Source organism: Phyllobates terribilis, unplaced genomic scaffold, assembly GCF_046119375.1.
Source record: "Phyllobates terribilis strain yellow unplaced genomic scaffold, ASM4611937v1 Scaffold_1__5_contigs__length_1240528914, whole genome shotgun sequence".
NCBI lineage: Eukaryota > Metazoa > Chordata > Amphibia > Anura > Dendrobatidae > Phyllobates > Phyllobates terribilis.
In genome coordinates, this window is record NW_027362761.1 from 1,093,489,816 (window position 1) to 1,093,512,132 (window position 22,317).

The 22,317-nt window shown below is 42.4% G+C and overlaps 1 protein-coding gene across 7 annotated transcripts in view; it reads left to right on the top strand.

Annotated features, from left to right (window-relative positions):
- APBB2 (amyloid beta precursor protein binding family B member 2) overlaps positions 1 to 22,317 on the top strand; it is a 422,077-nt gene that overhangs the window by 258,523 nt on the left and 141,237 nt on the right. For 5 of the 7 annotated variants that reach the window (XM_073645694.1, XM_073645669.1, XM_073645685.1 and 2 more), the window contains 3 exons: positions 12,218 to 12,280; positions 12,963 to 13,048; positions 16,900 to 16,960. In XM_073645694.1, coding sequence (XP_073501795.1) covers positions 12,218 to 12,280; positions 12,963 to 13,048; positions 16,900 to 16,960 — 210 coding nt within the window. The remainder of the gene's footprint in view (positions 1 to 12,217; positions 12,281 to 12,962; positions 13,049 to 16,899; positions 16,961 to 22,317) is intronic. The other 2 variants (XM_073645700.1, XM_073645707.1) reach the window with 1 other exon arrangement.

Below are 22,317 nucleotides of genomic sequence, written 5' to 3' on the forward strand. Positions count from 1 at the left end.
CGTTCCGTATGGACATGTCGTTAAGGAGTTACCCTTGTGAACTTTTTATTTGATTTTTTTCACTTCCATGGCTTTCAATTAGTCTATCATAAAAGTGTTCAGGCATGGCCCAACTTCTAGGAAACTTTCCATTTTCGAACTAAGAAACAGCGGCATACTTCCTTCTGGTTTCTGAAGGTGTCACAGAGAAATGCGGAGCACATTTGGCCAAATCTAAGACAAGTAATAGGGACTTGGGTTTCGGTGTGTTCACACTGAGATTTTTCAGGAGGTTTTGGAGCAAAAACTCTCCAATAACCATGAGGAGTTAAAAAAAACACAAGTTTTGATTAGAGAGTTTTGAGTTTCTACTTCAAAAATTTCTGAAAAATTTGAGTGTGAATACACGCTAAGAACTCAAAGTCCCTATTGCTGGCTATAGAGTTGTCCAAATGTTCTTGCCAATTCTCTGTGACGCCTTCAGAAATCCGAATTGGACAGGAAGCCTGCTGCTGTTTTTGACAATGTTTATTATTATTTTTAGAGCACCATTGATTCCATGGTGCTGTACATGAGAAGGGGGTACATACAAGATACAAATATAAATTACAGTGAACAAACTAACAATGGCAAACTGGTACAGAGGGGAGAGGACCCTGCCCTTCTACAACGGTTCCCTTCTGCACTGGTCTGCCGTGATCACTAGTATTCAAAACTATTCTTAGGCGTCATTTGCGTCACCATCTCGTCACTCTCACACTGGATTTCATTTTTTGCAAAGCATAATGTGAAATCCCCTGCCGATCAAAAGCAAAATCTACACCAAATCCATATGTAAAATGCATGCTCATTTTACTGCAAATTTTTTAAGGTCTTTGCCGTGGATTCATGCCAAAATCCACAGAGGATTATTTTCCTATCAATTCAAGTCCCATACAGACGTTCCTTTTATGTATCCACATATCCAAGCCCTTTTCTCTTCCTGCCGACTCCAACTCAAAAATATCTCTCGGATCCGCACATTCCTCCTTACTCAAGAATCTGCAAAAACACTAGTGCACGCCCTCATCATCTCCCACCTTGACTACTGCAACCTCCTGCTGCGAGGCCTTCCTCCTAACACTCTTGCACCCCTCCAATCTATCCTAAACTCTGCTGCCCGACTAATTCACCTGTTGCCCCGCTATTCCCCGTCCTTTCCCCTCTGTTAATCCCTTCACTGGCTCCCCATTTCCCAGAGACTCCAGTTCAAAACCCTAACCATGGCATACAAAACCATCCACAACCTGTCTTCTCCATACATCTGTGACCTAGTCTCCCGTTACATACCTGCACGCAACCTCCGATCCTCACAAGATCTCCTTCTCTACTCCCCTTTTCCCTCCTCTTCCCACAATCGCATACAAAATTTCTCCCGTGCTTCCCCCCTACTCTGGAACTCTCTACCCCAACATATCAAACTCTGCCTACCGTTGAAACCTTCAAAGGGAACCTGAAGATCCACCTCTTCCGACAAGCCTACAACCTGCAGTAACCACCGCTCCATCATACCACTGCACGACCAGCTCTACCCTCACCTACTGAATCCTCACCCATCCTTTGTAGATTGTGAGCCCTCGCGGGCAGGGTCCTTGCTCCTCCTGTACCAGTCGCCGTCGTGTTTTGTTCAAGATTATTGCAGTTGTTTTTGTATGTATACCCCTTTTCACTTGTAAAGCGACATGGAATAAATGGCGCTATAATAATAATAAATAATATGTTCAAGTTGAGATCATGGAATTGCATTGAGGTTAAAATTAGGTTTAAAGGCCACATTCACATTGGTCAGTATTTGTAAGCGCCAAAACCAGGAATGGGACAATCAGATGAAACGTGTAATAGAAACACTTCACCACTTATGCATTGATCACTCACTCCTGGTTTTGGCTTACAAATACTGATGTACAATACTGACCAAATACTGAGCGTGTGAGTGTGGCTTGAAGGTTAAGCCTGGATAATCTCGAAAATTTGCTTTTTTTGCAGTTTTATATTGCTATGAGTGAAGCTCCAGAATCACAGCTAGCTTTTTTGGTTCCCAAAGGGACATTAACTGGCCACTGCTGCAGTGCAGCTTTTATTTTCAAGCCCTATGCAAAGAATCTCCCACCCTCCACTGACAATATAATTGAAATTTGTGTTTGCACAGAAGCGCTTTAACCATTCGGCATGGTCATTAGCTTGGTCCTGGCTTATGATGTCCTTCTGTGGGAGGCAGGTGACAGCAGCAGTTCAGAGCCAAGGGCAGAAGTCAAACATGAAAGGAATGTGACTGATTACTGAAAAGCGTCAGTAACTTCTGCCAGAGTTAATATCTCAGGGAGTGAGTGCCCACCGATATAAAGACAAAACACTGAAGTTCTAATTGTTGTCTATTGTCAATTACCTTTATAAAAAAATAACAAGCTAGAGAAACATAATACATTGATAAATATGTGTATAAAGGGGTTGTCTGTTTTAGAAAAAAAATACCTATTTGGCAATTCGGATTGCAGACTTTGGAGAACTGGTCTTGTCCATGCATGACATTGACGACTTGTTGATTGTAATGTGCCACTAGTAATGCTTTATGTGCCCTGTGGTGGCGCTGCAGTGGTATTAAAGGGGTTGTCCAATTCTTACGAATTGATGACCCATGCGCAGAATAGGTCATCAGTAGAGATGAGTGAACCCGAACTGTAACTTCTCCTGGAAGTCCATTTTATAGTTTGGGACTCGAGGTGGAGAGAGAAAATGATATTTTCCAGCTAGAAAGTTTGGGTCCCCATTATTTTCTATGGAGTTCGGGTTCAGGTTCATGTTCTGGTACCCGAACCGAACTTTGGACAAAAGTTCGGTCGAACCTGAACTTCCACAGGTCTGCTCATCCCAAGTCATCAATATGAGATTCACTCAAATTTTAGATGAAGCGCATTACTCAGCAGCGGCCACTGAGCAATGCTGCTGTGCTCTGGCCTGTACATTGCTTATATTCGGCTGCTGCCAGAGCAGTTTTCAGCAGATTGGTAGGGAAGTCGGACCCCTACCAATCCTATAGATAGGTCACCAATTGTTATGTCCTGGATAACCCCTTCAAACACTTGCAGATCACAGTTGATCACTATGATTAGAGACCAATACTTCAGCTGAAAAAGTGGTGCCAACCATCTAGACTCCAAAATGAATTCTCACCATAGTTGCGGTGAATGGGTGCAGACGAAACCCATCTACACTACACACTTATAATGGGAAAAATGCTATCCTATTTTTTAATGCTATCATATTTTGCTATATTGCTATCATATTTTCACTGCAGTAATTAAAAGTAAATTACACAATGGATGAAAACGGTACACCCAGGACCGGCTCCAGGTTTTTCTGGGCCCCGGGCGAAAGAGTCTCAGTGGGCCCCTTTAACACATACCACGATTCATGATGCAGAGATACGGTATATAGTACAATGCAAAGATTTCACTTCTTACATTACATGAGTGATATCTATTGTAAATTCCACAATAGCTCAGAAACCGGTGAATCGCTCCACACAGAATACTGGCCCCCATATAAGGCTCCATACGGAATACTGGCCCCCATATAACGCTTCATACGGAATACTGGCCCCCATATAAGGCCCCATACGGAATACTGGCCCCCATATAAGGCCCCATAAGGAATACTGGCCCCCATATAAGGCCCCATACGGAATACTGGCCCCCATATAAGGCCCCATAAGGAATACTGGCCCCCATATAAGGCCCCATAAGGAATACTGGCCCCCATATAAGGCCCCATACGGAATACTGGCCCCCATATAAGGCTCCATGCGGAATACTGACCCCCATATAAGGCTCCATACGGAATACTGGCCCCCATATAAGGCTCCATACGGAATACTGGCCCCCCTATAAGGCCCCATATGGAATACTGGCCCCCCTATAAGGCCCCATACGGAATACTGGCCCCCATATAAGGCTCCATACGGAATACTGGCCCCAATATAAGGCTCCATACGGAATACTGGCCCCCATATAAGGCCCCATACCGAATACTGGCCCCCATATAAGGCTCCATATGGAATACTGGCCTCCATATAAGGCTCCATACGGAATACTGGCCCCCATATAAGGCTCCATACAGAATACTGGCCCCCATATAAGGCTCCATACAGAATACTGGCCCCCATATAACGCTCCATACAGGATACTGATCCCCTTATAAAGCTCCATACAGGATGCTGGCCCCCATATAACGCTCCATACAGGATACTGGGCCCCTTATAAAACTCCATACAGGATACTGGCCCCCATATAACGCTCCATACAGGATACCGGTTCCCTTATAACGCTCCATACAGGATACTGGCCCCCATATAATGCTGCATGCAGGCTGTTACCCCCACATAATGCCCCATACAGGCTGTCCCCCCCCTTATAATGCTCCATGCAGGCTGTTACCCCCCACATAATGCCCCATACAGGCCCCCCCCCTTTTAATGCTCCATGCAGGCTGTTACCCCCCACATAATGCCCCATACAGGCTGCCCCCCCCCTTATAATGCCCCATGCAGGCTGTTCCCCACCTTATAATGCCCCATGCAGGATGTCACCCCCCCTCTTTATAATGCCCCATGCAGGATGCCCCCCCCCTCTTTATAATGCCCCATGCAGGATGCCCCCCCCCTTCTCTTTATACTGCCCCATGCAGGATGCCCCCCCCCCCTTCTCTTTATACTGCCCCATGCAGGATGCCCCCCCCCCCTTCTCTTTATACTGCCCCATGCCTCCATACATTAAAAAAAAAAATCAAATACTCACCTCCCTTCTGCTACCTGCTGCCCGCTGCTCGGGTCCGAACTCCAGCGTTGTCGGCGTCTTCCCGCTCAGCGCTCCCTGTGACTGCTCAGGGGAGGGCGCGGTGTAAAGAAGTCACCGCGCCCTCTGACCTGAGACGTCACAGGGAGCGCAGAGCAGGAAGACAGCTGATCTGCGGAGGCACGGAGAGAGGTAAGTATCCAGCTGCCGGGTCCCTGAGCAAGCGGCGGCGAAGGGCGGGCGCTGACACCGCTCTCCTCCACCCATAGCCCAGCGGGGTGCGCGACCGCCAGTGGGCCCCTCTGCCTGCTCAGGGCCCCGGCATTTGCCCGGGTGTGCCGGGTGCTGACGCCGGCCCTGGGTACACCCTTACCAAGCATCCTCTTTTATATAATTTGGGTCTTGGTCTGCTGTTGGATTCCACAGAATCGAACAAAGGGTGTATATGATTCATGGGAATCATATATGCTTCTGTTCATGGGTCTTATAAAAAGCTGACAGCAAGCCCTGATAGATTATAAAGTGTAAGCGTACAAGGAAAGCACAGTATCTCTCGGCTGAGAGCTGACAATCTCAGACATGTGTCATTCTCTGACACTTTGTAATGTTGGTTGTCATCCATTTTTCCTGCATCCAAACATAATCAGTGATGCCCTACGTGTTGAAATATATGGATGGTGTTCTGGGATTGGAAAGCAGAAGACCTGGTGCCACTCTTCTGTTATCTGTAATGGAATACCTTGCAATGTGCTTTGCTTTTAAGAGGTTGTCCAAGATTTCAAATAAAAAGTAATAATAATCTGCAAACCAAGAAAGATTATAAAATTAAATACACACAACTCTTCACCTCTTTGGTTATGCTGCTGGTCTTTGTGAACTGTTGATCAACCATGGTGACTGCTGCAAACAATCAGTAACTTAAGTGGTCATGTGCCAGTTGAGCTATCATCACTGTTGATGCCATGTCATCACTGCAGGTCAGTTAAACATGGCCGGCTAGACCCCTAGCACTGGAGCGATAGGTTACTTAACTGTTAAGCATCATGTCACAGGTGTGTCAGGTGTGACAGACAGTCTTCCTGGATCCAGCTCTAGAAGGTCATTGCGCTTGGCTCTGCTGGCACCTTCTTGATCTTCTCTTCTCCATAGTGTAGTGATATCCTTCTCCTTCTAGGATTTAGCAGTGACCTCCATCTACTACTGCTAATTGACACACCCTTGCTGGAAGTTTAAGTACCTTCAGTCTCTCCAGAGAGTCGCCGGTGATAGCTCTATTTTCCTCTGTCCAGGCTTGAAGTACTAGTAGTCGGCTAGTGCCTCCTTGGATCTTCCTTGGAGAATAGTTTGCGTGATCTCTCTGGTGTCTTCTCAAGCTAAGTGTTTCCCTTGTTTGTTTACCTGTTTGTCTTTAGTTGCAGTGGGGGCTGACTAGTGCTCACCCCGTCCGCTCCCTATCGCTAGGGGTAGTCAAGGATTAGGTTTCCTGCTCGGAGATAAGTGTGGAACCTATTTAGGGACGTTACGGGAGTCAGGGTGATATTAGATCTGCCTAGGGGTCTCCACTCCACTTTCCCTAGTGTTTGGGCTTCCTCCACCTCTTCCCGTCGTTGTGCACTTAGTCTTTCCCTCACCTTGCGTGACACATCACTACTTTTGTGACCATTTTCAAAAATCTTGGACAAAACTTTAACTCCTCTAATGTACCCTTTTACATGCCGGTTTCCCAGCTCCTTCCCAGCTGTTAGTGACCTCTGTTAATAATAACCACGTTGTCGATTAGAGCAATAGTCGTGGTCACTAGTAGTTATTCTGTGCAGTAATTCGGAGGCACCCATCATACAGACAGGTTGTAGGAAGATGGTGCCCAGGCTTTACAAAATATAGGAGAAAGGGTAACAATAACAGGGAAGGATTGCATAAAAAAATTGATAAATTGAATTTGTGAAACTATGGCCCTGATTCAAAATCTGGTGTAAAGAGCTTACATTTTTTTTGCAAAAATTGTGTGACTTTTGGCCGTTTTGCAGTTTAGGTCAGCTCCGCCTAATCAAGTAGAGCTGGAGTAGGATGTATAGGAGCAGGGTGGGCGTGACAACTGGTGTAAGGCATGAGCCTCCTAATGAATCAGGCTTGACACCACCACGCCCCCTAATCAAAACCAGTGTGAACAACGCCAGTCTTGATGAATCGAGGCCTTTGTGTTTTGTACTACTGGCTCACAACTATCATCATTTACTTTATGTAAGAATTATTGTTTGGTATTTTCGTTAGAAATAATTATATTATTTTATATGTAATATTGTTTTAGAAATAGAATATTATTTTTATTCGAAGTAGAAGCTAACAAGATGTTGGTGTAGCTCTCAACACTGATGGGTGGTCAGGAGCACTGCTGTGCAGTCCTTTCATCTTTGGGACTCCTGTTAGTCCCAGACGTTTGACCTTTGCTGATCCTTAAGTAATATGGAATCACATTGGGAATAAAGAGAAAGCAAGCAAAGATGTCTCCAGCAGGACCAGGGTTGTATATATCTTGTTAAAACTTCACTTTTAATTTCAAATTGTAAAAGCCAAGGATGAGTTACAGAATGAGCAATATAGCGGCTCTTAGGTACAGCACATTCCAACGCGTTTCGGCTAAACCTTATTCATGGAATAATGTGAGAACTAGGCCTACTAGCTGAAGTTAAATAAAACACACTTCTTGGTGATTGCTTCAGGTGTTGGACCACAGCCCAGAGGAGAATTAACCCATTATTGGCAGCTAAAATTAACTACAGCAAAAAAGCACAAAAACTACATAAAATTGGACATGAGATAGAATGGAATACAAAATTAGTGGAAATACAAAATGAGTGAGAGATACATGCAGAAACAAAAACAAAAAGATCATTTATGCCGTGGAGCAGTAAAACACATAATAATGATCATAATAATCACTAAGCATCCAGACATAAGGATGTAGTTTTTGTAATTCTGTAACTCATCCTTGGCTTTTACAATTTGAAATTAAAAGTGAAGTTTTAACAAGATATATACAACCCTGGTCCTGCTGGAGACATCTTTGTTTGCTTCCTCATTACTTGAACCTTGGTAGCCCATGACCTGGGCATCTCCGCTGCAAGACTTTGTTGGGACTGGATGAGTCCGGCTATTACATGGTGAGCTGACATACGTTTTCCTTTTCCCTTTCCCCTTGTTTTTTCACATTGGGAATAACCCTTTAATGGTGTTAACGTTTTGTAGAGCCACCTACTCACTCTATCCAAAACTAGCAGGACCCCAGACTAATTTGTTGAAATCTATAGTAATTTGGTTGACCCAAGTGAATACATTACATTTGTTATCTCTTCTTTCTTCCAAAAACATCTCCACTTATGTTCATGGACTGTGTATAGTATTACATTTCAGCTCTATTGAAGTGAGTGTGTTACGGATCCGGGTGGTGGAACCTCTGTGCTGCGGTGCAAGGAGGGACCAGAGGGGCGTAACTAGGTATCAACTCGGACCGACAAAGGTCGTACGGCGGCTCAATCGACTCCGGGACCAGGGAAGGACCGAGCAGAGGGACCAGGTGCTACTCTGGGACCGACCTTGTGTGAGAGCAGGTGACTCTCACGGGTCTGAAGGCAGGGACTGACTGGTGCAGCAGATGAGTACGGGAGGCAGGCTGACGGGTGGTCCGGGTAGACGGACTGGCAGACACGGCAGGTAACAAGCAGGAGCCTCCAGGTAGGCTAGCTGATAGGTAGGCATGTAACAGGCAGGTGCTTCCAGGTAAGCGGGCTGGCAGGCACGGCAGGTAACAGGCAGGTGCTTCCAGGTAAGCGGGTCGGCAGGCACGGCAGGTAACAGGCAGGTGCTTCCAGGTAAGCAGGTGGGCAAGGCCCATAGACAGACTGGCGGACTGGAGAGTAAACAAGCTGGCATACAGGACTGGTAGTCAGGCTGGCGGACTGGTAGTCAGGCTTACGGACAGGACTGATAGTCAGGCTGGCTGACTGGACTGGTAGTCAGGCTGGCTGGCTGGACTGGTAGTCTGGCTGGCAGCGGGACCTGAGGGCTGAAGCAGAGTTTAACACACAAATCTACAACCTTGCACAGACACCTCCATTTTGGAGGAGGTGCCTTTTATATGAGAGATCCTCCGGCCATTGGCCGGGGACTCCTTAGGACGTCGCGCGCGGCCCCTTTAAGAGGGAGGGAGCGCGCGCGCGCCCTAAGCACAGTGCCCGGGAAGCTGCGCGCGCCGGCAGCAGCAGATGCAGGAGCGCCAAAGGACGCCGGGCAGGGAGCGCATTGGTAAGAGGGACGGCGTCTCTGCCTGGCAGGGGGCAGAGACGCCGATACTACAGAGTGTAGATAAACTGCAATACTATGCACAACCTGTAGACACAAGTGGCGATGTTTTTGAAGGAAAGTAGTCATGTTTTTCTATTCCCCGACAGCTCCTTTAAATTATTTGGCTTCCATGAAACAATGTACTGAGAAACTGAAGAAGTTGATTGGTTGTGTGCATGTATGTGTATTATGGAAGCTATCACGAGGCTTTAAGTTCAATTTTTTCTAATGGGGATAGTTTTTGTGGAGAGTGCCAAGCTTGTGTAAGGAGACTTATAGGCCATGCAATGCTCATCTGGGAATTTAAACATGCACATAGCCTCTACAGAGAGGAAGAGTACTTGAACGCTAGCATCACCTACTGGATGTAGCAATCCTAAAAGTTAATATCGACCCTTTAAAAGGGTTGTCCGGTCAAAACCGATAAGTCGGCTGTCACTCTGTGTGACTGCAGACTTATGAATCACCCCAGCGCACGCACGGTTTCAGACCCGGTAACGGAGGGTATGTATGAAATAAACATACCCCCATTTAGTGGGCGTGGCCTTGCTCTTCATACACTTGTATGGAGCGCTCTCTAATTGGACACGCCCACTAGACGGGGCACGGCCTCGGCCCAATACAAGTATATGGAGCGAGGCTGCGCCCACTGGCCAGGAGCATGTATAACCCATACATATCCTCCATTACTGGGTATGAAACTGGTGAATCCCTGAAGCGCACAGTGCGTGCGCTGGGGGCATTCATAGGTCTGCAGTCACACAGAGTGACTGCAGAGTAATTGATTTTGACCGGACAACCACTTTAATGAGCTTTGCCACAGATGCCTCTTACCCAGCCAAATCAGATCTCCTGCTTTGCACTGATGAGTGGCAAACACCCCAAAACACGTGTCTGCAAATGGAGTGTCTGGTTTGGCTTCTCATCCTAAGTCATGTGGTAAGGATCGCTAAATGCTCAATATTGGCTTTTAAGATTACTACACTAATAGGTGGCACTAAAATTCCTACCCTCTTCCTCTCTGAAGAAGCTATTTGCATATTTAAATTCCCAGAGGAGCATTGCATGGCCTATCAGTCTCCTTACACCGGATTGACTGTCAGTTGAGAGATGGTTGGAATTTCCATTCATTTGTATTGGAATTCGGACCACCTCTCCATCGGGTGAAATAAGTATTGAACACGTCATCAATTTTCTAAGTAAATATATTTGTAAAGGTGCTATTGACATGAAATTGTCACCAGATGTTGTTAGCAACCCATCCAATCCACATGGGCAAAAAAATCAAACCATAGATGCCCATAAATTATGTGCAATAATGAGAAATGACACCGTGAAAAAGTATTGAACACGCTTACTAAAATTTAATTAATACTTGATACAAAAGCCTTTGTTTGTGATGACAGCTTCAAGACGCCTCCTGTATTGAGAAGCTAGTCACATGCCTTGCTAAGGTGTGATTTTGTCCCATTCTTCCACACAAACACTCTTCAAATCCTTATGGTTCAGTTGGCTCCTTCTATGAACTTTGAGCTTTAGTTACTTCCATAAATTTTCTATTGGATTCAGGTTGGGTGATTGACTGGGCCATTCTAGTCGCTTAATTTTCTTTCTCTGAAACCAATTGAAAGGTTTTTTGGCTGTGTGTTTAGGATCATTCTGTTTCTTAAATGTCCACCCTAGTTTCACTTAATCATCCTGGTAGATGGCAGCAATTTTTTTTCATTCGTCCTTCCTTCAATCACATGAAGTTTGCCAGTACCACATGATGAAAAGCAGCCCCACACTATGATGTTCCCACCCCCAGACTTCACTGTTGGTATTGTGATTTTGGGGCAATATGCATTGCCTTTTGGCCTCCAAACATGATGTGTATTATGCCATCCAAAGAGTATAATTTCGGTCTCATCTGACCAGAATATATTCTCCCAGTATTTCACAGGCTTATCTAAATGTGATTGAACAAGTTTTAAACGCTCTTGAACATGCTTTTTGTTCAGCAGTGGAGTCTTGCGTGGTGAGCGTGCATACAGGCCATGTAGGTTGATTGCATTACTTATTGTTTTCTTTAAAACAATTGTACCCGCATATTCTAGTTTTTTTTTAGCTCTCCACAGGTGGTCCTTGGCTTTTGGACAACTCTTCTGATAATTGTTTTCACTCCTCTGTCTGAAATCTTGCGGGGAACACCTGATTGTGGCCGGTTTATCGTGAATTGATGTTCCACATCATGACCCCAACAGTGCTCACTGGAACCTTCAGTAGTTTAGAAAGTCTTCACTAACCAATGCCATCAGTATGTTTTGCAACCATAAGGTTGCGAAGGTCTTGAGACAGTTCACTGGTTTTACCCATCATGAGATGTTTCTTATGTGGCACCTTGGTAATGAGATAACTTTTTATAGACCATCAGTTGAACCAGCTGATATTATTTTTAACTAAGTGGCAGGATTGCATTCTAATTACTGATAGATTTCAGCTGGTGTCATGACTTTCCATGGATTTTTGCACCTCTCTTTCTTCATGTGTGAATACTTTTTCCATGTGTCTTCTCTTTACACATAAATTCATTTGTCGAAATCTATAGTTCAATTTCTTTGCCTGTGTAGATTGGATGGGTTGTCACTGATATCTGATTTTCTTGTCAATATCACCTTTAGTAATATATTTACTTAGAAAATTGGTGACATGTTCAATACTTTTCACCCGTTCTCTCTCTATATATATAATCAGATCCTATTGGTAGATTTTACTTCTATAATACCTTTATAGCTTACCCGTAATTCGAGCATGCTGCTTGTGTAAGCAAGAAAGCAATCAGTGGATGTTGCTGTAGCGCGCAGGGATGTGTCATCGGAATGCGGATGAGCCGATGAACAATGGCTGCGACATATTTCAGTGAAGTCTTGTGATAATTCCCCATTACAGCGCTAATGATCCTAAACTCACCCAGTAAAAATTTGCTAACAACATTGTCTTGTGTTTGTTTTTGTTTTATTCTTTTTTGTTTTTTTTATTCCCCTTTTTCTATGAATGTGCTTCTACCTTGTGAATAATTGTATGCCTAGAAACAGCCATGGAGTGATTTTGCTGTTCTGAATGGGGGAAAGATAAATGTTGACATATGGAAGGCAAGTATCTGGTTAGACATTTCAATGTGTAACCTTTCTTTTTTTGTTTGCATGGCAGTGGCTGTTACTTTCACAATTACCATTCATAGAGCAGGCGGAAGAGAACAAAGCAAGCGCAGGGCTCTCGCTCCGGAGTTCCTACTATGAATCTTACTTTGATTCAATGGTTCATTTTTGTGTTCAATGCTTGGCCCAGACTGGTAGATGATCACAACCTCACCAGCATAAAGTGCATGCCCTTATCTGTTAACCAGTCTCCTATGTATGCTGCTTCTGCTTGGAGGGAAACATGTTGTGCCATATTTACAATGCCACAATGCAAACTGGGGCTTGTGTGAAGTATATTCATCAAATGGCCTTCTTTATGTCACATGAGATAAGTAGCTCTTCATTCAATGTTATTCCACTGGGGCCACTACTTCAGACAATGATAGATTTATCACCGCATGATGAATTACTCACATATATGAAAATATTCACACACTGATCTCTATCTCATGTGTGGCATGTATGGCTTTTTTGATGAATATGCCTCCTTCTGCTTTGCTTCCACACATGGCCCTGTTCTATTTCAGTCCTTGCTAGTAAATATGGATGACTGTCTTCACCTCCCACTTTCTTCACAGTCTTATTGAGCGATTGATGACTATTGTATTCTAATGTCAAGTGTGTTTATCTGTAGGATTTACATGCCGCCACAGTCAACCCGGATCCAAGTCTGAAGGAGTTCGAAGGAGCTACCTTACGCTACGCTTCTCTAAAATTAAGGCAAGGAATGGATTGACGTATTGTATACTGGATATTGCAATAAAGCCCTTGACATATTTTACAGTCTTGCAGATTTAAATGTTTCGGAATAAGAAAATAATATGTTTCCCTGATATCTATAACTCTGTATCTAATTTTAAACTAGAATTTTTTTCTTTGGGGATAGAATGTTCAACACAAGGATGTGTGGTTACAAAATCAATTTGAGATACCTCATTGAGACATTCTGAGTTAGAGAGACAGAATGTGCCATGTAGTGTCAATGGACTGTGGGCACCTACCCGATCCATCGAACTAGGGACGCCCTTGTCTATCCCTGTACCCCGGATTACTCCTGAAGGTGGAGACGCCGGGTTCTCATACCTATCTATGCCCCTAACTTAAACCTTATCTGATCCTTACAATCATACAAATACCCTCACAAAACAAGAGAGTGGGAAACAGGAGGTATAGAAAGGGTAAACCAAATGTGATAGGATAAGGAAAAAATGCAAACCAATTCCACTCAGCAATCTCCAGAAAAACTCTCCAACCACCAACTACAAACACTGAACTTTCTCCTTCACCACTAAACCAGGAAGTAGAACTATCACTGGCAACTCTCAAGTGGCCAATTCTGGAGTGGGTTGGCCACTCCAGAGTGGAGTAGCCAACACAGAACAGCTGAGATAATTTAGGATGGAGAGCTCAAGGAGATCAACTGAACTGATTAACCCTTGCCATGACAGGAAGGAAACATGCACTGTGTAATAGGATGGTGCAGGAGTTTGTGTAACCAGACTCCGCGATTGTCTGACTCCACTTTATAGCTGTACCCCCGTGACAGAATGTCTCTGGATCACCTCAAAGGGGTGGTTTGAAAATAACATTCATTTTAATCCTAAATGTCTATCTATTTAATGTAATAATCTAAACACATTTCTAATATACTGTACTGAAAAGGTCCCTACCGTTCCCTCTAATTTAACTGCTTTATTTTTTTTTTTACTTTCATTTTGATGATATTTCATTTGAGTATCCACAGTGCTTGCTAGGATACTCAAATGGGACGTTATCAAGAGGCACAGGCTGCAGGCTCTGCCATAGTCTCTGTCCCCACCCTGAAACGAAGCGTCATCAGTGACATCCATTTCAGGGGCTGGGCGAGTCACTCCTCTAGCTTTTGTCGGCTGTCAACTCAGTAAGAGCTCCCTAAGTTGTCACTGTATAATATTATTTTGAATGCGCAGTGACAGTGCGCTCCCTTGCAGGAACTAGCCATGCCCCAAAAACAGACAGCACTTTTAGGGATGGGGGTGGTCTCAGGTCACCATGTTCTCACCTTACAATGTACACTGACAGTGCGCTCTCTTGCCAACTCGTCACTTCATATTAGAGCCGGCAAAGGAGCGAACTGTCACTGTGCTTTGAAAAAAATATTGCAAAGTGACAAGGGAGTTCATATTGATCACACATCGGAATTGACAACAGATGCACGCTCAGTGGCTGCAGGCTCTGTCCCCTGATGACATCCTGTTTTTGAGTATCCCAGCATGCACTGGGGATTCTCGAATGAAATATCATCAAAATGGAAGTAGGTAAAAAGAAAAATAAAGCAGTTAGAGAGAGTAGGTAGGAAATGGTATGGATTGTTAATTGAAGTATATAAGAAAAGCGAATAGATAATTAATATAAATAGACATTTAGGATTAAAATCAATATTAGTTTCAGACCACCCTATTAAGGTGCATTTACACTACATGATTATTGTAAACAAGGTAATTTTCCAATAATCATACTGTGCAAATAGGCTGCCGTCACCCAATGAATGAACAAAATGCTTGTTTATCAGGTAAACTGATCTTTTGGCTGGCTCAAAAGATCATCGTTCTTGGTAGCACATCATCCTGTGTAAACAAGACCTATGAAAAATGGCAGCCTATGCGCACTGTAAAATTTACTACTGATCATTTAGTGCATATCTGAAGCTTGAACAACCTGTGTAAACAGGCTTTTAAATGACCTGCAAAATCGTCAAATATAAAAGAACTCTAAATCTTCTGTGACTTACACCGACAAGCTATTTAATTCAATAGTCTCCATGTAATGCTACATTTCTCCTGTGGTGGCGCTGCTGGAGAATTGAAAAATTTATACTATGGTCCACAAAAGATTACAGAGGATCACTTGGAGTCTTAGTGGTGCAATCTGCTTATTTTTCAAGGCACCATTGTAACAAAAAGGTATTGTGAAATAAAAATAAATCTCTGGCAGTCCCATAGACAATAAATGGAGGGGAAGTTGAGCAGGCGCACCACGTTCAATTCAGACAGGGCTCTGCAGAGGCTAGCTCGGGGGATCCAGTGTCCAGTTCTTGGGATCATACGGGGTTCCTGAATTTGGAACCCCCAACAGTCAAGTACTTATCCCCTGTCTATAATATTTGATTCTGGGAGTAACTCTAGTTTTGTGTTTGTATCCTAGGCACAAAAAAGCAGCTATAAAATTCATAGTGTCCTTGTCCTAACTTACTATTCACAGATCTGTTCCATATAGTTTAACCTCCAGAGTATTTTTATTATTGCTTCTTATTGGTTTATTGTTTTATGCCAAGTTACATCTAGAGAAATACCAATAAAAAACTAAGTCTGCTTATGTACGTGATTGACATCATGTAAAGAAGCCAGAAAACAGTCCACACAGTACATTATCTTAGATGTCGTTTTTTTCCTTGTTTTTTTTTTTTTACTACGCATTTTTTGCATAAAAAACTAAGGAAGCATGACTTTTTTTTTGTAGAAGTGGGCGCACACCTGTCTCGTATTGCAATTCGACCCTATTTACATGAATAGAGATAAACTGCAATACCTGCAACAGCCAAAGAACCAGTGTGGCTCTGTAGAAAGGAAAAAAGCAGATGATATTTTCATGGACAGTAAATGTTCCTGTTTGATCTTATACACAAATTGATGTTACCCTTCAGGCAAATTAAGAAAATCCCACAATGGTCAATGAAATAACTTGAAACTGACGAAAGTAATTTTCACTTTAAATATACTGAATATAAACTAATGAGAATCAGACTTTGCTTTTGAATTTGGTTCAACAGAAAAATAAAAAAAAACGAATGAAACTGACCTGGACAAAAATGTTGGTACCCTTAGCTTAATATTTTGTTGCACAACCTTTTGAGGCAATCACTACAAACAATTTCTGTAACTCTCATTGAGACTGCTGCCCCCTTCCCAAGGGATTTTGGCCCCCTCCTCATGAGCAAACTGCTCCAGCTGTCTCAGGTGTGATGGTGCCTTCTCCAGCCTGCTGGTTTCAGCTCCTGCATGTTTCTACAGTAGGATTAAGATCAGGGCTCATAGAAGCCCCTTCAGAAGAGTCCAATGCTTTGTTCTTAGCCATTCTTGGATGTTTTTAGCTAAGTTTGGGGTCATTATCCTGTTGTAGAACCCATGACCTGCAACTCAGATCAAGCATTCTGACACTGGGCAGCATATTTCACTCCAAAATGCTTTGATAGTCAAGAAAATTCATTGTACCATGCAGAGATTCAAGACGGATTCTTGCTCTAACAGAAGGGTTCAACAATTTTGTTCATGTGTGTGCTTGGCTAGTGCAGTCCTAGAAATGTATAACTCCACATTTATCTCAGATTATTAAACACTTGTATAAAAGAATGATGGAAGAATTGTGCAATGTAACTGGATTGCTGGTAAAAAAAATTTTTTCGGAAATTATTATTTTTAAAAATATCTCCCCTAATGTGCAGTAATGTATTAATTTTATCTGATACATTAATGCCTTTCATTGTAAGTCAATATTTCCGCACTAAACTTACCATCACTTATTGTCTTCTGTAGAAATGGGCCTCAGTCTGATGAAGATGACTCATCCAGCATCAACAGTGACCCAGAAGCCAAGGTTAGTGGTGACAGAACAATTGCTTATTGCACATTATTATTGTGCATTATTATTGCACATCGCGCTTACTTCTTCATTGATATGATATGTAAATGGAGTACGATTGCTTCTAAAATTAATAGTTATCGTTATGTGCAAGAAAAAAAGAACGATTTAATTAAAAGAAAAGTAAAACAACCACACAAACTCAACAAAAAAAAAGTGCAAGCAAATAATAAAATAAAAACCGCTGAATTGCTATAAAGAAGATCCATATTTTCCATATATTTCTTGAGCCACGTTCACCTTACAATCCCAAAAGTAAAACTATGTTGCACAGATTTCTCATTTGCTGTTGGACGGGTAATTGCTCTTACGCAACCACTTTCTAATTGCGCCAATAAAAAAAATGAAGACTTTACAAATAGTCTTGATTAAAATAGTTCCACAATTATGTGTATAGCTAAGTAGATCTATAGTTTGTGGCTCCATGGTTTCAGCGTACAAACAAGCCTTTTGTAGTCGGAGTCTCCAGTCCCTTCCTGCTGGACCATGCTTGATGCTAGCTTACTATCAGTAGATGGTTTATGCTTTTGGATTATTGGGTTGATTTAGCATTTTTAGAGGTATTGACTTGTACTTTATCATACTTTGCCTTAGCAAAGCTGTGTTGGTGTTCTTACTACGGTGCCATGGGGTTAGATCTTGCACGAGTGGGCAAGGTAGAGTGTTTGTCTCTTTACTTGGCTGGTTAACTGGAACACATGCTCCTCTGGCCTTAATAAGGGAACATGGGGAAGCAGATATACTCTCTTACGTAGAAATGGATTCACATGTCTCTTTAGTCATAGACGCTTTGGATTCCCACCTCTATTATTTATGGCTTTAAAATGTGTATCTGCTCTTACTAAATAAAGGAAAACATTGCGGTGCACTCAACATCAAACGCCCTCCGAAGCCTTCTCATTGTGTCCAGCTAATACTCCCACAGACTTGTGAGTACTCATGTAACAGCTATTTCCACATATTCCCTTTAGCAGATTCCTTCAGGGGATCCTATGGGCTCAGCCCCACTGTGCCTATGGGTAAATCCTACTTTAGTGCAATGCCGAATGCTTTATATTATTTTGATTGCTAAAATGATGTATGATTTACAGATTTAAAGAATACCAAAGAGAGAATCCCCGAGTCTTGCCTTGCCACCTTAAGTCCAGCACTAGTCACAGTATGGTTACGCAGATTTTTTTTTTAATACTGTCCTCAATTTAGCCGGAATAAATCTAGACCATTCAGCCAAAAGATGTTCCCAATTTATCACAGACATGAATGACACATAATATATTGGTACTTCTTAGGGAATGTGCAATCGATTTGCAGGATCTGGTCCATCAGCCACATCAGGAATCTGTTGTCTCTGGACGGGAGCCTTGAGAACCGCCTCCTACCTCCCAGTATCCGCCACTCTTCTTTTGATTAGCCGTCCTGGCGCATCATGATTATTATGGCGTGACGCACATGTGATGTCGTGACATGCCGGCTAATCAAAAGAAGAGTTGCAGATGCCGGAAGGTAGGAGGCAATCTTAAAGGGGTTGTCTCACGAACAGAGTTCATTTTAATCAATAGATCTTGAAATAATAGTAATTTCTACATTTGGATTCTTGTGCTGAGATAATCTTATAAATGTGCCCCTGCTGTGTACTGTGTAATGGCTGTGTCTGACTGTGTACGGGACATGGTCTGATCATACCACAGCTCCTGGGCAGGGGAGAAAGCAAAACAGTATCCAGACATTACGGCATGGAATCTTTCTTTGAGGTAAAACATTTTTTAAAAACAGGCAGTGAAATGTTTTACCTCACATAAAGAATCAGCTGTGATCCCATGCTGTCCTGCCTGTATACTCTTTTGTTTCCTCTCCTGCCCAGGAGCTGTGGTATGATCAGACCATGTTCCTGCGCGGTCAGACACAGCCATTACACAGTACACAGCAGGGGCACATTTATAAGATTATCTCAGCACAGGAGCATTTTTTTTATATAAACACATCCAATTGTGGAAATTATTATTATTCCAAGATCTATTGATTAAAATCAACTTTAAAATTAACTTTGTTCGTGGGAAAACCCCTTTAAGGGCTCCCATTCAACTGCCACGGATTACTGACTGGATGCTGGACTGGGTCCTACAAATCGATTTTTAACAAGTATATTACTTCTAGCTAGACATGTTAGACATTTTTCCTCTTCATTAGCTTCTGCTACACCAACTTTTTGTATCAAAATAATGGCATGATCCTTTAACAAATCTGACTCATTTTACAACCACACCTTTTTTTTCTAGACATCTTAACAAACTGTCTGGTAAGACATAAAACGTGTTTAAAACGCATCTTAGATTTGGGGCATGACAGGTATTCCACTTTTTTGGTGCATTTTGAGCCTGAATTCTTGGGCATTTTGCTTAGTAAATTTCCCCAGTGTTATTTTTGTGCAGGACGTTCCATTAAAAGATTTATCAAGCGTTAGTGTATAGCGAAGTAAGATCACAGGAGCCTAAACATATTGTGCCTTTTCTGGGAATTCCTCATGCTATATAATGATCCTTTTACACCAGTTTTACAGTTGCGTTACATTGACAAATCTGCCTCGTTATAAAAAATCTGTAGCAAAAGCAAATTTGGATGAAGATGGAGAGTAGTGGGACGCTCAGTTGCTGCGTTCTGCTCGTACTGCGCGGGCTTTTCCTGCCACCTTGTGGCTAGAGACATTACTGGTACGAATGCTGTATTACTCAGCAGTAAACCTCATTACATCACCATCTTTACTGCAGCACATAATTAAAGGGACACTGTCATCAGGAATTACCCCTACGTCTGTTGCTTCCACCACACTCTAGGACTAGCACATTTAAACACCTTTGTAAATCCATGCTTGATCTGTGCCGCATACTTCACAGAAGGAGATTTTAAAATGTTCTGAATGTCCAATGAGCCCATGATCTACTTGGAAATGTCTGGTATTTTTACCCATGACCCAGCCCATCATTACTTTATTATCGCAGATAATGTCTCCTTCATCATCCAGTCTTCTTCAATACATTTGTGCTGTGCGACTGAGAACCACTTGCCACTGAAATTCCCAGTTATGGGCTGAGGCTTAAAGGGGTATTCCCACCTCCAAGATCCTATGCCATTATGTAATAGGTTTGTAATAATAATAATATTAGTAAATGCCTCCAATTAGAAATGTAGTATAGTTTTTCTGATTCGCTATGTCTCTTTCCCCATGTTCAGAGCATTGTAGGACCTTAGGTAACCATGGTTACGACCACTGATATAGTGACAGCTAGTTGCTATGGGTTGTAACCATGGATACCTAAGGCCCTGCACATTAAGAAAGAGACATAGCGAATTGGAAAAACTATACGACATTACTAATTGGAGGCATTTGCTAATATTATTATTACACCTACTACATATTCTGATAGGATCTTGGAGATGGGAATACCCCTTTAAAGACACTTCTGCCTTGGAGAAAATTGTTGAAGATGCAAGATTTTGCATGCTCATCCATCAGGGAAAAAATGGAGTGAGTTACAGATTAAAAAAAAAAATTTCAGGGGTTCATTGATAATGGGACGTTATTAGTGATGCTCTGACCCTAAAATCTGTAGCAGGGAAGGAACTTCATCAGTTGCACAAAAGGTTTTAGCTGCCCTTGCACCACATCATCAGCTCCACACGGTTGTGGACAAATTTGAAAAATTTGTCATTTTGAAAGATGCTGCTTTTAATGTTTTAGAATGGAGGAGAAAAACGAGTTAAATAACCCCCTTAAAAACTTTAATCACTTCCGCTAAGATTTAGAGACAGGCAAAGCTGTATGGTGCCAACTAATATCATACGCTAGTGAGCTTTACTCGCTTAAATAATTTTCGAGATTGCAAATAAATAAATCCCATATAATGTTCAGTTGCTAAATAATTTGTCGCACATTATGTCTTATCAGTCATGTCAGATCACTATCAATTGTGATGTGCTTGTAAAGAAACTCTAGGTTGACAAAGATCTTGCCTTTCCTGACAATCTGAGCTCTCTAAAATCTCTATAGAAAAAAAATACCTAAAAATTATAGCGTTATAAAAATAAAATAGTGATTTTGTAACGCCATTTTATTTCTTCCTTCTCCTAAAAAATAACTCCATGTCACCCCCCTTTGGTCCTTTAGATCTTATCATAGCTTCCTATAGATTTCCTGTATAATAAAATAAAGATAAATGTCAGTAGTTATAAATGTTCATTGTTCAAAAACATAGCTGAATATTTTTATAGTAGTTGGGCCACTGTTATTACACTCAGGCCAAATGCAGGTTTGGACTGACCCACCGGAGAACAGGCAAATCCCCCGGTAGGCCGTAATGCATCTGAATATTGATTTAACAAACTATCCAGTTTATATTATATAGAAGCAGAGGTACATTTTTAATATAATATTTGCATGTAGCTGATCAGTGGGCCCCCAGAGTCAACGTTACCAGTGGACCCTTGGCACCTCAGTCCGACTCTGGCCGACACTGTATTGAGTCTCACACCACTTTCTGACATTAGTAAGGGGTCTTGGCTTACATGTAACATAATGGGCAATTTATTTAAAGCACGGAGAAGAGGAAATGAGCCAAGTCTGATACAATCGGGGGGAAAATAGTTGGGAATGATTAAAATAAAGAAATAAATCCTATGCCGCTATTATGGTCTCTGCTGATAAATGATGGCATCCTATGCATCGTTCTTGTGACTTAGTAACTGACCTCTGCTGTGACGTTTGCATGACCACTGAAGTCAGTAGGGACCACCAAAGCAGGTGTGAGGGGGTTGTAAAGGATTAGTAATGTGCTTTCCTGCCATTTGCACACTTTTGAAAAAGCCCTCAAATTCCTTTAACAATTCAATTTTATTGCATACCCTGAATTGTTTTTATTTCCTTTTGCTGTTTAGGTCATTGCTATGATCCCCATACAATCTACAGGGCATGATGTCCTGACATTAGGAAAGTCTGTGGCAGTGACTCGGACTGCAGTGCTTAAAAATTGGTTGTGTGCCGCCAGAAATTGGCAGCGTGCCACACACAGTATTAAAATCCACTCTCAGCCACGAAGGGGACTGCAGATAAATAATGCAGCAGCCGCCATGTTTCAGGTTTAAATAAACCAATTTGTCATTGTGTAGAGGAACAAGAGCAGAATTCGGGATTATTCCTGTAATTACACAGCTTTTTATAGGGAGGACTAACACTGCAATTGGATATGTGGCACTGAAAATCCAGCTGTATAAATACAGGTAAACTAAGAGTGGCTGTGAAATCATACAGAGACAAGGCT